We start from the raw sequence: 16,153 nt of genomic DNA, 5'->3' as shown, positions 1-16,153 counted from the left end.
CCTTGTCCTTCTGTGGGTCTCACCCTTCCTGGTGTTCTAGTAACCCCTGCTCTTGCTGGCCATCTCAACTCTGACTAGTAATGATCTGGCAGAGCCATTAAAGGGTGGATTCAGGAATTTGACTGGTTGCTATACTGGCTTTGCTGGGTTAACTTGGGCACTGCTTATTTTCTTGATGACTCCACTTCCTCATCTGTGAAATGGGAATAGTAAAATTTCTTTTCTCATAGGATAGTTTTGAAGATTGAATAAGACACTGTAAAATATGCAGAAAGGTGTCTTGCACACAGTACTCAATAAATGTTAGCTCTTATCCTTGGAGGTTATATCTGTTGTTGATTAATAAATGTAGGTAAAACATACTTTTACATACTAAATATAATTTTATATTTTTTGAAAATATCCTCTATGTGTAGATAGTCAAAGAAAGAGAAGGGGAAAGAGAAAGCCAGAGAGCAACAGACTTTTGGTGGTGAAAAGTTTGGAACCATCTAGGTCAATATATAATTAGAATTGAAGATGCTTTTCTGAGAGGTGAAGTGGTAATAACGGAAAAAACAAGTCTAAATACTGTTTTTTGATTCTCAAGCCAGTGCCTTTTCCACTCTACCCCATTCCATGTATGGCTTGTTAGTTTTTCGGAAATTATCCCAAATTATGTTCTAATTTAACTTCATACAAGTTCACCCCAGTAAACAAAAAGAGCAAGATCTTGGACGAGAAGAGCAGTCCACCGGGCCAGTAGATAGAGCCCAGACACTCCCCTCCAGGGCGGGTGGAGGCTGAAGGGGGCGGGGCTCGTGCGGCTACCCGGGCCACGCCAGCCTTCCTTTAATTGGTCCGAGGGCCTCGGCCCACTATCCAATTAGAAGCGGCTGCGTCATCACATTACTGGGCAGGGAGGCCGCCCGCGGAAATTTGAAATGGCTGAGGGATTGCTGGCTGGTGGTGGCCTGGGGTCGGAAGCGATGGCGCCGGAGCCCGAGCTTCCTGGCTGGGCGACCGACGAGGAGCTGGAGCGCCTGGAGAAAGGTGAGCACCCGCCATGCGGGAGGAGCCGCCGTCTGCGACAGACCGTGTCGGCAGCGCTGGGGGCGTGGGGACTCTCCGAGGGCGCCTGGGCCGCAGGCGGTTGGCCTGGGTGGCGGCTGTGACTGGGCGAGGCCCCGACCCACTCTCCGGACGTCGAATCGGGAGGCACCCAGAACACCTCTCCTCCTCGCCCAATCTGGCCTCAGCTTCCCTGAGACTGGAGGGACTTGGGCTGGGTGGAGATCCCTACTCTTGCTGTCTGGGTGTCTCCCCACCCCGCGCCGCTCCGCCCTCACCCCCACCGCCCCGGTTTTGTGCGCGAGTTTGTGTGTTTAGAGTGGACGCATATTTTTTATTTGCGTCTCAAAGGAGACCACGTACCACTATCCCCTTTCCCGGAAGAAAAGAAGCTTGGACGCTTGGCCTAGATAGCAGTACTGAGCATTGAGAGCAGGTGACGTGCCCAAAGGTAGGGGAGCCAATTTGTGACACAGTGTAAAAAAATAGAAAGTGAAAGTGAAGTCGCTCAGTCGTGTCCGACTCTTTGTGACCCCATGGGCAGTAGCCTGCACCAGGCTTCTCCATGCATGGGATTTTCTAGGCAAGAGTACTGGAGTGGGTTGCCATTTCCTTCAGGGAATCTTCCCGACCCAGGGATCGAACCCAGGTCTCCTGCATTGTAGACAGACGCTTTTCCATCTGTCTACAATGAACCCAGGTCTAATTTATAGTTCTTTCTGTCTCTTCATGGAGACTCCGTTTTTCCCCCCTGATATTTTAAGGTGGTTCAGTCTTTAACATTTTCAGTTGTATTGTGTAGTGGAAAGAGTCCTGGAGAAGTGAGAAAACCTTAAGTGGGACTTAATTCCACTACTCACCCCTCTTTGTGATCTGGCAACAGTCAGGTGACTTCAGTTTTCTCATCTGCAAAACAGGTAGTAGTGCTGCTAAGTGTGAAGATTAAGTGAAATAATGTGTGAAAAGTATTTCAAATTGGCTCTGAACACACATAACATAAAACTTACCATCTTAACCATTTTAGATGTGGGTTCAATCCCTGGGTTGGGAAGATAACCTGGAATAAGAAATGGCAACCCACTCTTGTATTCTTGTCTGAAAAATCACATAGATAGAGCAACCTGGCAAGCTACAGACCATGGGGTGGCAGAGTTGGTTAACCACTGAGTACCTAACCAGTTTTAAGTGTACAGTTAAGTGGTATTAAACACATTCACATTGTTGTGTAGCCATCACCACCATCTGTTACTATGATTCTTTTCATCTTGTAAACTGAAACTCTATACCTATTGAATAACAACTCCCCATTCGCCCCTCTCCCCAGCCCTTGGCAACTACCATTAAACTTTCTGCCTTTATGGTTTTGACTACTTTAAGTAACCTCATATCAGTGGAATTACACAGTATTTGTCTTTCTGTGACTGACTGGCTTACTTCACTCAGCCTAATGTTTATCCAGCATAATCATAAATTTCTTCCTTTTTTAAAGCTAAATAGTTTTAGCTGTGAACATGCATGTACAAATATCTCTTGGAGACCCTGCTTTAAATTGCTGGGTCATATGGTAATTCTATTTTTACATTTTTGAAGAATCACCATAAGTTTTCCATAGTGGCTATACCATTTTACATGCCTACCAACAGTCCACAAGGGTTCCTATTTCTCCACATCTTTGACAACACTTGTTTTCTTGGTAGCTTCTCATTGTTTTTTGAATAATAGTCACCTAATGGGTATGAGATGATGTATTATTTCTTTAAAAAACATATCTATGTTATGTATGTGATGGACGATGTGAAATAGTTTATTCTCGTAATTGAAGCTGGCATTCTAGTTTCATCTTCCCGAGGTTCAGAGAGATTTTCACGCATTTGATAAGGTATCTATGTCCTCTGAAGCTCAGGTGCATTGGTGTCTATGAGCAGGAAACCCTAGAGTACATCTTGGTTGTCTTGTTGCCAAGTCCAAACTCACTCCCTGCTCTCTGCACCACAGGCCCATAAATTGAGAGAGGAGTTGTTGGCACAAGGAATAGTGACTTTATTTGGAAAGCCAGCAGACCGAGAGGATGTGGACTAGTGTCCCAAAGAACCATCTTGCCAAAGTTAGAATTCAGCTTTCCTTTATACTGAAAGGGGAGAGGGTGTGGCTGGTTGTTGCACACTTCTTTGTTTCAGAAGCCTTTATTCTTGCAGCTGTTAAGGTAGGTCAAGTCATGATGTTTCTTTAAACCTTCAGCAAAGCAAATGTTATTCTTTGTTCTGCAACATTTTATCTGTATATGAATGGGGGAAAGTTGTTTTACCTTTAAATGTCAGAGCCTTGAGAATGGGCTATCCTGTCTATTTCAGGCTATAGGCAACATTCTTAACTTGTATCAAAAGTAATAGAATACAAAGATTAAAGTACAAGAAACAGATCCAATATGGAGTCAGATTTGTTCTTCCCTGTTACAGTGTGTGGGGTCGCATAATTCTGGTGCCCTAAACTGGGCAAAGAAGTGGAAGGGAGAAATATAAGGGATGGGGAAAGAGAAAGAGACTCCTGCCAAAAGTCTCAGATAACCTTCCTGAAACCACTGGAAAGGACTTAGCTGATCTAAATGCTATCCTCAGCATGTTTATTTATTATAGTGGTAATTTTGTCTGTTAAAAACATCATATTACACAGAATTAGATATGCCACTGGCTCAATCATGCCTTGTGAAACATAATTACATACAGCCCAAACCTAATTCGATTAGCATTTTCTAATCCTTTCGTTAGACATAGGCACTGAAATTAATGAGGAAGAACTAGTAGCTTTGGTGAAGTAAGTGAAAGTGAAGTCAGTCACGTCTGACTCTTTGCGATGGACCCCATGGACTTTAGCCATGGACTGTAGCCTACCAGGCTCCTCCATCCATGGGATTTTGCAGGCAAGAATACTGGAGTGGGTTGCGATTTCCTTCTCCAGGAGATCTTCCTGACCCAGGGATTGAACCTGGGTCTCCTGCATTGTAGGCAGACGCTTTACCATCTGAGCTACCAGGGGAGTCCATTGGCAAGTCGGTATAAACCCCCTGCCATAAGCCCTATGAGGTCACCGGGAAACCGCAGAACAGGGCTCCTCACTTGATTCGTGCAGGGCGTGTCATTCATTCACACAAGCACACTGTAGAGTTAGTAAAGTATAGCAGAAAACATGGTCGCTAGGAGAACAAAGAACTAGAGCTCCAAGCATCCTTACCCTGTCCTAAAGAATCCCCGACGGGCCCCCAAGATGAAAGGTGTCTACTGAACCACAAAAGACACCTGGATTCTTGGCCTCCAGAGGAGGAGAATTCAATCCAGGGCCAGTGACAAGGCTTGATTGCTCAGAGTCTTTGTGTAATAAAGTTTTATTAAAGTATAAAAGAGATAGATATGCATTATTAAGAATGCATATCCATGTTTATTGAATGGTATTGACAGGTGACATTGTAGAAATTAAAGGGAAGTTTCAACTTGTTTTGAGATGACATATTGGAAACCACCTCTACATTTAATACAGCTTTATGGAATTGTTTTTGTTTTTTTTTTTAATGACTGTAAGATATTTGACCATTATGAGTTGCTTTGCTGTTGTTGTTCAGTCGCTCAGTTGTGTCTGACTCTTTGCGACCTCATGGACTGCAGCACACCAGGCTTTCCTATCCTTCACCATCTCCCGGAGTTTGCTCAAACTCATGTCCATTGAGCCAGTGATGCCATCCAACCATCTCATCCTCCATCATCCCCTTCTCCTGCCTTCAATCTTCCCCAGCATCAGGGTGTTTTCCAGTGAGTCGGCTCTTCCCATCACGTGGCCAAAGTATTGGAGCTTCACCTTCAGCATCAGTCCTTCAATGAATATTCAGGGTTGATTTCCTTTAGAATCGGCTAGTTTGGTCTCCTTGCTGTCCAAGGGACTCTCAAGAGTCTTCAGAGACATCAATTCTTCTGCACTCAGCCTTTTTTCTTGTCCAGCTCTCACATCCATACATGACTACTGAAAAAACCATTTGACTATATGGACCTTTGTAGGCAAGTAATGTATCCGCTTTTTAATCCACTGCCTAGGTTTGTCATTGTTTTTCTTCCTCTCTAGCTCTAGTAATAATCATAGCTATATCTTCTGAAGGAGAACCTGGGTGATTTCCACTGAATTAAAAAACAACCCTCTTTCTTTGCCTCACAGAACAGCAACAAAAACCTAACCCATGGAAGATTTTAAGTTCTTAACTATTTTGAAGTAAAACTTGAGTTTTGAGATATTTTTAAATTTAGAAAAAAATTTTTTTGATAGTGATAGAGGTAAGTAAAGCATTATATCCAAATCCTTGTTTATATTTTATTTGAAATTTCTAAGCAAATATATGAAAATAGCAGTTGATAAGCATTTGAGGTATCTGGGATAGTTGCGCCTGACTGTTTTTGTTGCTCTCTTAGGTTTGTTTGAAAATGAAGATTCATGCAGCGATTGTAGTGATCGTGCTAAACCAGGTAGTAGCTTACAAAGCTTTGTGCCAGAAGGAAAAACTCATTTCCCAGAAATGTTCCAGACAAGTCAACTTTTGTTCTATGAGCGATTCAGAGCTTATCAAGATTACATTTTAGGTGAGTAGGTCCTTTTTTTTTTTTTTTTGCTTCTTTTATCTTTTAATCTACAGGTAGATTGTCTCAGTTCCTCAGACTGCCATTGCTGGTTCTGAGAAAGTAGACTTACAAGGATTTATTTAACTTCTCTCTGCTTTATGCTGTCTCAATTCTTACTGTGTTTAATTTGTTTGTAGCTGACTGCAAGGCCTCTGAGGTAAAAGAATTCACAGCTGAGTTCTTAGAGAAGGTCCTTGAACCATCTGGATGGCGGGCAGTCTGGCAGACTAATGTGTTTGAGGTACTAGTTGAGGTAAATTTAATTCTGTTGTTAAGACATTTATCTCTACCTAAAAACACTTTCCCTCAGACTGTTATAACCAAAGTGCTTATTTTTAATTAAGATTTATGAGCTGATTGAAAAATGGCATGTTTTTTCACATCTAATTGCTGTGGTGTAAGAAGTGTTCTGCAAATTTTAAAGGCAACTGAAGAGGGAATTGGGGTGGTTTAAGTTTCACCGTCCTTTAAAAGAGGAAAACGGACTAGAAACCTATGTAGTGGGGGAGGTACTTGAGATCATTTAAAAAATAAGATGCCTAATTATAAAATCAGTGGGGTTTGAATTAATTTTTTTTCTTCTTAGTTATAGCCCATTAAAGTAGCTCAAAACAAGTAGGCATTTTAAAACTAGCCTATTTTTTGCCTAACAGATTTGTAAGTATGTAGTTAACCTATTGATATTATCTTCCACTGCAGAAAGTAAAAAGTCTTATTTTTCAACTGGCTGGTCCTTTTACATTAAATTTGCACTCTACTTACAGCTGTGAATTTTTCTCAGTGTTTGTTAACTGAACCACCAAAAAAAACCTATTAAACTAAAATGGTAAAGCAGGGAGTGTGAGTACAGCTTGAACCTGCAGCCCCTTTAGAAAATGACATCACATCCTACAGTGGCTCTATATGAGGCAGTGGTTTGCCTGCAGCTGCTGCACATGGATGTTTAAATTTTGGATTATGGTAATACCTTTGGTTGCAGTTCAGGCCATTAAGTTGATCATGATAGTAACGCCCTCCCCTCAACATACCTCAGTTCTCTAAAAGCAGCCAAAATCATTATGTTAAAAGAGAAATGTGCCATTCCCCTGCATTCCTCTCATGCATCGAATATACTAGAGGTCTGGTTTTGGCTTTCTGGCCTCTCATTGTTAGATAACACGTAAAAGCCAAGTTCCTTCAGTGCCCTTCCTGTCCTCATCTTGCCTCTCCTGTCCCTTCCTGCTGCCCCTACCTCATTTCCTTCCTTTTGTTCCAGCAAGAAAAACTGCTTCTCTGCTCTTCCATCTGCCAACCTCATCTCTGCCTCAGGGCCTTTTCATCTTTCCTGCTCTTGAAACAGCTGCTTCCTTTTCATCCCAGCTCAAAAGTGACTTCCCCAACCCTCCCAGTAAAACCAGACCACCACCCCTGCTACTTATTCTTTGTCTCATACTTGTTGCCACCTTATTTGTTTGTCACTTCAATTACAATGTCAGCTACATGTGGGTACAAGCCAGGTCTGTTCTGTTTGTCCTTATGGAAGAAGGCTCGCCACTCCCATTTCATGCTTTAAAAAAGAAATCAAGCTGTAAGTAGTGTTTTAGATGCACCTTAATTTTGATTTGCGTATGTTAAGTCACATTTTAAATTTCAGGTCACAGACGTAGACTTCGCAGCTTTGAAGGCAGTGGTGAGGCTTGCCAATCCGTACCTCTGTGAATCGCAAGTGAGCGCTTTTACTTTGGAGTGTATGAAAGAGCTCCTTGATCTGAAGGAATACCGGTTGCCCCTGCAGGAGCTGTGGGTGGTGTTTGATGATTCTGGATTATTTGACCAAACAGCACTTGCAATTGAGCATGTCAGGTAGGAATAGAGGTTGATAAAAGTAACCTTGTGGCCAAAAACTTTGGATGAAATGCTGTAATTCTGGTCTGTATTATACCTAGATTTAAAGCTCAAACTGTAAACCTGGTCACTGCAATATTTTAAAATATTCAAAGATAGAGGGATCTTTTTTAAATTAAAGAATGATTTCAGTGTTTAAAATTTTCATTTTGAGCTAATTTCAGACTTACAGAAAAGTTGAGAAAAATAGTACTAGGGATTCCTGTATAGCCTTTTCTCAGTGTCCCCAAATATTAACAAAAGACAGGGGATTCTTAATTTGGTTTGTATATGTTTAGAAACTGCCTTAAAAATTCTGGATGCTAAGGCTATAGTTGATACACTTAAATATAAGGAAAGGAAAGAAGATGATATACCATCACCTGTGCACTGAGAAGACTAGCATACAGTGTTTTCAAGGATGTGTCTGGCCAAAGAAGATGTTTTCTCAGGCCACTTCTGGGATCCTTAGGGGTGATGTGCGTGCCTTTCAACCTTTTTTGGCTGAGTTGGTTTCCCCTTGTACAGGTGCATGCCTTGTCCCTTAAATGAGAAGGAAAACTCATACCTCATGTTTTCTTTAGTTTCAGATGACTTTTTTGTCAGATAGTTCCTGATACAGATAGTTTTTTTGAATCATCTTTTTATAAGTATATTTACTAAGGAAGGCTTATTTTTGGCTATTTGAAAGTAGACTTATATTCCTCCATAAACTGGAAGACTGGATAATATAAAGGTCATGTTAATAATGCTGCTTGGTGTTTTGTAGTTCAAAAAGTAATTTCCAGTTTCTATACCATTCGTGAGTTAACCTGGTTTTGTTGAACTTAATTTGTTACTCTACAAAGAAGCAGAGTGTCTTGCACCCTATCTCTGACACTTCATGGAAGATTTCTAATTGTATTCAAGGGCATTTAACCATAGGTATTCAATATTAGGCCAAACAAGATAAATCTAAAGAACTGGCTTATGTCCAGAGCCAAAATAACTCCTTATGTTTCTCTCACTTAAAAAAGCTGTCAACGAGGCATTTGAAAGTAAAGGGATAATTGATGCATTTAGGAAATTAGAAATCAGGGAGTTAATCTCTTACGGGTATAGAAGTTGGTAGAAAGACAAGTATCTGGAATTAGTATTATTTGAAGGAGAACCTGGCTAAATTATTTTTCATTTTGAGGGCTCAGATTCTGATCACAGTCAAGAAAAATTCAGATTATGAGAGTCTTCATTTGCTCATTTTATTCAGTAAGTATTTCAGTGCTGCATCTTAAGTTGAGGATGAGATTTGAGTGGTGCACAAAACAGACACAATCACCATCACCAGGGAGTTGGCAGTCTGATGTGGGAGATGAACCTTGATGAAATAATCACAAAGATATGCGTGTGATTGGAAGCTGCAGTGAGTGCTGTGAGGGATTCGAGTGTTCTAAGTCTAGCTCAGGTTTCTGTAATATGGTTACTTCCTGAGGAAATGGTATTGGAACTTGGGTCTGAAGGGTTGGCTAGGTGAAAGTTGTTGCGGCAGGGTGGAGGAAGAAACATGTTGGGCAGCTCTGAATTTAAGGAGCCGAAAGGCCAGATTGGTTGGAACGTAGACAGTGATAGATGAGACTTAGGAAACCAGCTTAGAGGTTATCAGGGGTCAGAAGATGCAGGGATTTGTTAGCCAATGAATCATTTTTGTCTTCAAGTGCAGTGGAAAACCCGTGAAGGGTTTTCAATCAAGGGAGAATGTGATCAGCTTTTTATTTAAAAGTTTTGTTCTGGCTGCTGTGTAGAAAGTAAATGGAGGGGGAACAGGTAGAGAGACCAGTTAAGAGACAGAGTGGACTAGAGTGGAGATACAGCAAATACAGATTAGGCTTATTGAGAAAGTAGGATGGCTAAGACTTGATGGTGGAATGGATATGGGAGAAGGCAAGGGTGACTCCCAAGTTTCTGTCTCGAGAGGATAAACACTGGTGGAAGTGCAGATGTGAATGAAAGGTGATTGCCCGGTTCTGAGCTGGTGAGGATGATATTTGAGCTGGGTCATGAAGGGTAAATATAAGCTTGTGTGTTAGTCGCTCAGTCGTGTCTGACTCTTTGCAGCCCCATGGACTGTAGCTTGCCAGGCTCCTCTGCCCATAGAATTCTCCAGGCAAGAATACTGGAGTGGGTTGCCATTCCGTTCTCCAGGGAATCTTCCTGACCCAGGGGTTGAAACCAGGTCTCTTGCCTTGAAGGCAGATTCTTTTACCGTCTGAGCCACCAGGGAAGCCCAAATATAAGCTCACCAGGTGGAAAAAGTGGAAGGCAGCCTGACCAGCATGTCACAGCGGGTTTGAAAGAGCTTGTGAAATTGGAAGTTTGCATATAGGGGCTCCAAGGCAAGACAGGTGCTCTAGAAGTGGACTGTAAGTCCATCTAATATCACCAATTTCAGGAATTTGGACTTTGTTTTGAGGACAACAAAGAGCCAGCAGAGTTTTTTGGTTGAGTAAAGGCATGCTCAGGTTTCCCAGCTGGTGCTTGTGGTAAAGAACCCGTCAGCCAATGCAGGAGACATAATAGATGTGGATTCGATTCCTGGGTCGGGAAGATCTCCTGGAGGAGGGCATGGCAACCTACTCCAGTATTCTCACCTGGAGAATCCCATGGACAGAGGAACCTGGAAGGCTACAGTCCATAGGGTCACAAGGAGTCGGACACAACTGAAGCGACTTAGCGTGCACACACACAAAGGCACGCTCAGGTTTGTTTTATTTTTTTTTGTTTGTTTTTAAGAGATAGACTCCAGAGGGTGAAGAGACTAGCAGTCCAATCTATAAGAATTCAAAGAATGGCTTCATTAAAAAAAAAATTTTATTTATTTTCTAATTGAAAGATAATTGCTTTATAGAACTTTGTTGTTTTCTGTCAAACATCAACATGAATCCAAAGATAGCTTCATTTTCACTGCTCCCTCCTTTTCAACTTTTTGACAGTTATACAGTCTGTACTTACTGGCTTTCCACTCACGCCTCTACTTCTACAGTATTGAAATTGTGCTTAAGGTCACCTATATTCTCATGTCTAGTCATCACTCCTCTGATCTCATCTTGCCTTGACCTCTTGGTCACATTCTAATTATTTGATCATTCTCATCTTCTTAATATCCTCTCCTCCCAGCTTCTGGGACACCACCTTATGATGGTATGTCACAGGCTTGCTTTTTTTTTTAGTAATCTTGGCCTGGCTGGTCCTTCCTTTCATACTCAAATTAGAGCCTAGCCCTAAGCCCAGGGCTGGGCTTAGGGCTAGGCTGTCTACTCTTATCTCTCTCTAATCAGCTTTGGAAACACATTAGAATCTCCTGGGACTTTTCTTCATAGGAGTATTCCATCTGGCACATGAAGAAAGAATGATGAGAGTATCAGTGTTTGCAACCCATAATAAAATAGAGATGGCCAGGTATCATGTGCTTTGTGATGAAAGTACATTATATCCCTTGAAGCATTCTTGCCAAAAAGTCTTTCCTAAAGATGATCAAGTCTCTAGTTCTTACTATCAGTTTACTAGAAATAAAGGAAACAGAACATGTTAAATGACCCCATGGGGGTGCAATCAGTAAAATTCAGAGTGTGGGAAACTATTAAATAAATTGCAAGGTGAAAAAGAAGGATGGATAGTCTATAGAGTAAAAGTGACTTAATTAAATTTAATGGCTGACCTTTGTTCGGATCTTGATTTGAATTAGCCAAATAAAACAACAGCAGCAACAATGAAAGAAAGAGATAATTAAGGAAAAGGAAACACTGGGGATACTTGGTTATTAAGTAATTAAAACTTTTTTGTATAAAGATTTATCTCAAAGGCACAAAGTAAACACTTATGAGTGATATGTCAGAATTTTGCTTTAAAATAATCCAGTGTCAGTATAGTGGGTGCAGGAGAGCAGAGAAGTAAGTGGGTAGAGCAGAGGCAAAATGAGATTGCCAGGAGTTGGCATTGTCAGAGCTGGATCATGGATACATACTTTAAAAAAATGTGGATCCTGCACATTCTCTCTCCTGTCTCCCACCCAAGAGATTCTGATTTATTGGTCTGGGATAGGGCTGCAAATCAATTTTTAAAGGCTTCCCAGGGGACTCCAACGTGCAGCCAGAGTTGAGAGCTCCTGCTTTATTCTCTGGATGATCTCATCTATTGCTTTAATGCCATCTATATGCTGACAACTTCCAGATTTATGTCTCTAGCCTTGACCTTTTTCTTGAGCTCAGGTCCTGTATATTCATCTGCACTCTTGATGTCATCCACTTGGAGTTCAAATATGCATCTCAACCTGAACATAGTGAAAACAGAACTCTTTATTTTTAGCCCCAAACTTGTTTCTCTCCCAGTCTTTTCTACACAAATGGCACTGTTGCTGCTGCTAAGTCGCTTCAGTCGTGTCCGACTCTGTGCGACCCCATAGACGGCAGCCCACCAGGCTCCGCCGTCCCTGGGATTCTCCAGGCAAGAACACTGGAGTGGGTTGCCATTTCCTTCTCCAATGCATGAGAGTGAAAAGTGAAAGTGAAGTCGCTCAGTCGTGTCCGACTCCCAGCGACCCCATGGACTGCAGCCTACCAGGCTCCTCTGTCCATGGGATTTTCCAGGCAAGAGTACTGGAGTGGGGTGCCATTGCCTTCTCCGACAAATGGCACTACTTTCCACCAAGTTTCAGATGGTCAACAAATAGTTCTTCTGATAAAAAGAAGGTCGTAACAGAACCAATATTGTAGAAAAACTTCTTTAGCCAATCCAAAGAAGTTCTTGTGGGACTCACAATTGTCAAATTAGCAAATATGCATTCTTCTCTACCATACTTGGTAAACTTGTTTGATTTACTCTTACGCCTCTAACATTTTGAGCCAGTGATTGAGTGATACTGATTTACTTTTCAGGTTTTTCTATCAGAACATTTGGAGGAGTTGGGATGAAGAAGAGGAGGATGAATATGATTATTTTGTCAGATGTGTTGAACCTCGATTGAGATTGTAAGTATTTATTAGTGGCCTTGAACATGTTGGAAAAAATAGCTATTTATAGTTTAATTTAACCCGTGTTTTGTGTATACTGTATATATACTCCAGGGGCCTACAGACAGAGACAAATAGTATAACCCATTGTTGCTCCTGCTGCTAAGTCGCTTCAGTCGTGTCCGACTCTGTGCGACCCCATAGACGGCAGCCCACGAGGCGCCCCCCCCATCCCTGGGATTCCCAGGCAAGAACACTGGAGTGGGTTGCCATTTCCTTCTCCAATGCATGAAAGTGAAAAGTGAAAGTGAAGTTGCTCAGTCGTGTCCGACTCCTAGCGACCCCATGGACTTCAGCCCACCAGGCTCCTCCACCCATGGGATTTTCCAGGCAAGAGTACTGGAGTGGGGTGCCATTGCCTTCTCTAATAACCCATTGACAAGTTATTAAATGAAATTTGTGTAAGTGCAGAGAAACCTACTTTGTGTTTATAAACCTACCTGTAGTGTTTTTAGAATCTAAAAGCAGAGAATTCAAGAACATGTAAGTTAACAGCTTACTCGTTTTTGAATTTAAGTAAAATTCAGTTGAGCATATATTAAAAAGAACCAAATTCAAAGATAATTGTTTGAAAAACAGTGAAATTAAAGACAGGGGTTTACTCTAAGTAAAACATACTAAGCTAAACAGATTTACCTCAGGATATTTTATCAAGTTCTTTTCCTTAAATCTTATTTTACAGATAAAAATACTGCATAGTTAATATTGATGGTGAATAAAAGTTTCCAAAATAGCTAAACAAACATAACACATACTGAAGTAAACAAAATACCTAAACACATTCTTCTGATATATCATGTTTTGGTAGGGAAAAACCCTTCCATTATAAAAATACCCCGAATTAACCATGCGACCGGAGTAATTGTCCTGCACGGACTTTGTTAAATGTTGTTTCCACTAGATGGTGCTATAAGACCAGATAATTTTTTAATATTTGTGCACTGTAATTTAATAGGCAGTGCTGCAATAAGAATAAAATTAGACCTTGCATGACAAAAATAAATTGCAGAAGGTAATTTTTTTCTCTGTGTAAAAGATGATGTGGTTACATAAGATAAGGCAGTACTCTTTACATTTCTGCAGAACTGATTTGATTTAGTAAGTTTCCCTTGGTTTAAATAGTAAGTCATAAGTAAAAAATATCTGAGAAGTTTGGTTAAGGTTAGTTCTACTTGGTTTAGAATTATGAATGTCTAATTTCAGATTTTCATAAATTGGCTATGATTTTTGTTTAGCCTTTCCAATTTTTCCATTGTTCATTTCCCAGTTTTCCATAATGTAGTCAATAAAATCCAGACTTTCAATAATCTTGCATACTTTCTAGTTTTGATACACTTCTTCTTAAAGAGCAGTGATTGGTTTTGATTGAAGGGAAATATAATGGTGGATGAATATCGTGTATCTGGCAAATTTGATCTTTATTTGGAAAATACTATATTCTGATTTGACAGCTTTACATGTTCAAACAATAAGCAATTATTTACATACATATCTTATACTTCACTGGCAGATGGAAAAGCATAAGGGAGGAATTGTTTTCAGTTACGGAGAAGAAACTGGGACTTGATGGGGAAACCAGAATGTTATCAAATATAGACAGACTCTTTAAAAAGTCCCTGGGCTAAGACAGGAGTAGAGCTATTCACAGGCAAGAGCTAAAGGGAACCAAACTATATTGTCTTGATTTTGCATTGTGAAGTAAATATTTTTCCTATCTAATTCAAAACACTCTGCTTCAAAGGTTATGGGTCTGAGACACAGGTATTGGTTCATTACTTTCAGACTATGAAGCATCATTATAATGAGAAGAAATAAGCTGAATGGCATGGATATTGGAAGTGCTAAGAAATTTATTTTAAAATTTGAGTCTTAATCTCCATAACTTAATAGACCTGATCAAGCAGTCAGTGGTTGGGTTCCCCAGTTTCTTGTTTGCAAAATGGATTTCTAGAATATTTTTAAATGAGTATGGATTAACCAAAGCAGACAAAATCCTTGCTTTTCAGGCTTCACCTAATTCATTTACTTGAAAAGTGGAAAAAGTATTTTTTATTCATCTTAAATACTATTTAAATGCTCGCTGTAATTTGATGTAAATTTGTTTAGGATGTGGTTTTCTTTTTTTGTCCTCCTATCTTATTTAGAGCATGACAAAGTTAAGACATTAAGGCAATAGTGCACAACCTTGGCTGCACATTAGAATCTCCAGGGAATTAAAAAAAAAAATACTCCTCTGCTTCTAGAGACTAATTTAATTGGTCTGGATGGGGACCTGAGTATCTGTATTTTTAAAAGTTCCCCAGTGATTCTAATAAGCAGCCAAGGTTAAAAAGCTCTGGCCTACACAACCCAGCAAACCAACTGCTGGGCATACACACCAAGGAAACCAGAATTGAAAGAGACACGTGTACCCCAATGTTCATCACAGCACTGTTTACAATAGCTAGGATGTGGAAGCAACCTAGATGTCTATCGGCAGACGAATGGATAAGAAACTTCTGGTACTTATACACAATGGAATATTACTCAGCTATAAAAAAGAACACATTTGAGTCAGTTCTTCAGAGGTGGATAAAACTGGAGCCTATTATACAGAGTGAAGTAAGACAGAAAGAAAAACACCAGAATAGTGTATTAACACATATATATGGAATTTAGAAAGATGGTGACGACGACCCTATATGTAAGACAGCAAAAGAGACACAGATGTAAAGAACAGACTTTTGGACTCTGGGAGAAGGTGAGGGTGGGATGATTTGAGAGAATAGCATTGAAACATGTATAGTACCACATGTGAAACAGATGACCAGTCCAAGTTTGATGCATGAAGCAGGGCACTCAAAGCCTGTGGTGCACTGGGACAACCCAGAGGGATGGGATAGGGAGGGAGGTAGAAGGGGGTTCGGGATGGGGTGAGGGGGATACGTGTACACCCGTGGCTGATTCACGTCAATGTGGCAAAAACCACCACAATATTATAAAGAAATTACCCTCCAATTTAAATAAATAAATTAATTTTTAAAAAAATAAGCTCTGGCCTAAGTCAATATACTTGAGAAATAAAGCAATTATTTTAAAACTATAGGTAATGAAATAATATTATAATTTATTTTCAAATCCATTTCATATCCATTAACTTAATTGCACATTTATAAATTATTGCATCTAGAAGAACTTTTTGTTGTGTTTATATATTTGAGAAGGTATATAAATTAATAATAAACTTTAAGTGCCAACAGTGTTGTCCAATACAAAATACAAGGTTATTTTGTTTTAATCACTCTCTAGTTTAGTAATACAGAGAAGGCAATGGCACCCCACTCCAGTACTCTTGCCTGGAAAATCCCATGGACGGAGGAGCCTGGTGGGCTGCAGTCCATGGGGTCGCTAAGAGTCGGACACGACTGAGCAACTTCCCTTTCACTTTTCACTTTCATGCATTGGAGAAGGAAATGGCAACCCACTCCAGTGTTCTTGCCTGGAGAGTCCCAGGGACGGGGGAGCCTGGTGGGCTGCCGTCTCTGGGGTCGCACAGAGTCGGAC

At 40.6% G+C, this 16,153-nt stretch overlaps 1 protein-coding gene across 2 annotated transcripts in view; it reads left to right on the top strand.

Moving 5' to 3' along the window:
* Positions 1-879: 879 nt before the first annotated feature.
* The window catches only part of SHCBP1 (SHC binding and spindle associated 1), a 36,194-nt gene continuing 20,920 nt past the window's right edge, over positions 880-16,153 (top strand). Inside the window, exons 1-6 of one of the 2 annotated variants that reach the window (XM_061387078.1) lie at positions 962-1,032; positions 5,248-5,363; positions 5,499-5,666; positions 5,843-5,958; positions 7,339-7,547; positions 12,476-12,568. In XM_061387078.1, coding sequence (XP_061243062.1) covers positions 5,603-5,666; positions 5,843-5,958; positions 7,339-7,547; positions 12,476-12,568 — 482 coding nt within the window. In that variant the 5' untranslated portion in view covers positions 962-1,032; positions 5,248-5,363; positions 5,499-5,602. Of the gene's footprint in view, positions 1,033-5,247; positions 5,364-5,498; positions 5,667-5,842; positions 5,959-7,338; positions 7,548-12,475; positions 12,569-16,153 lie in introns of both variants that reach the window. The other variant, XM_061387077.1, reaches the window with a different exon arrangement.

The sequence above is a fragment of the Bos javanicus genome, chromosome 18, assembly GCF_032452875.1.
Source record: "Bos javanicus breed banteng chromosome 18, ARS-OSU_banteng_1.0, whole genome shotgun sequence".
Taxonomy (NCBI): Eukaryota; Metazoa; Chordata; class Mammalia; order Artiodactyla; family Bovidae; genus Bos; species Bos javanicus.
The sequence above is the reverse complement of the archived record's forward strand: the minus strand, read 5'-3'. Positions and strand labels throughout refer to the sequence as shown.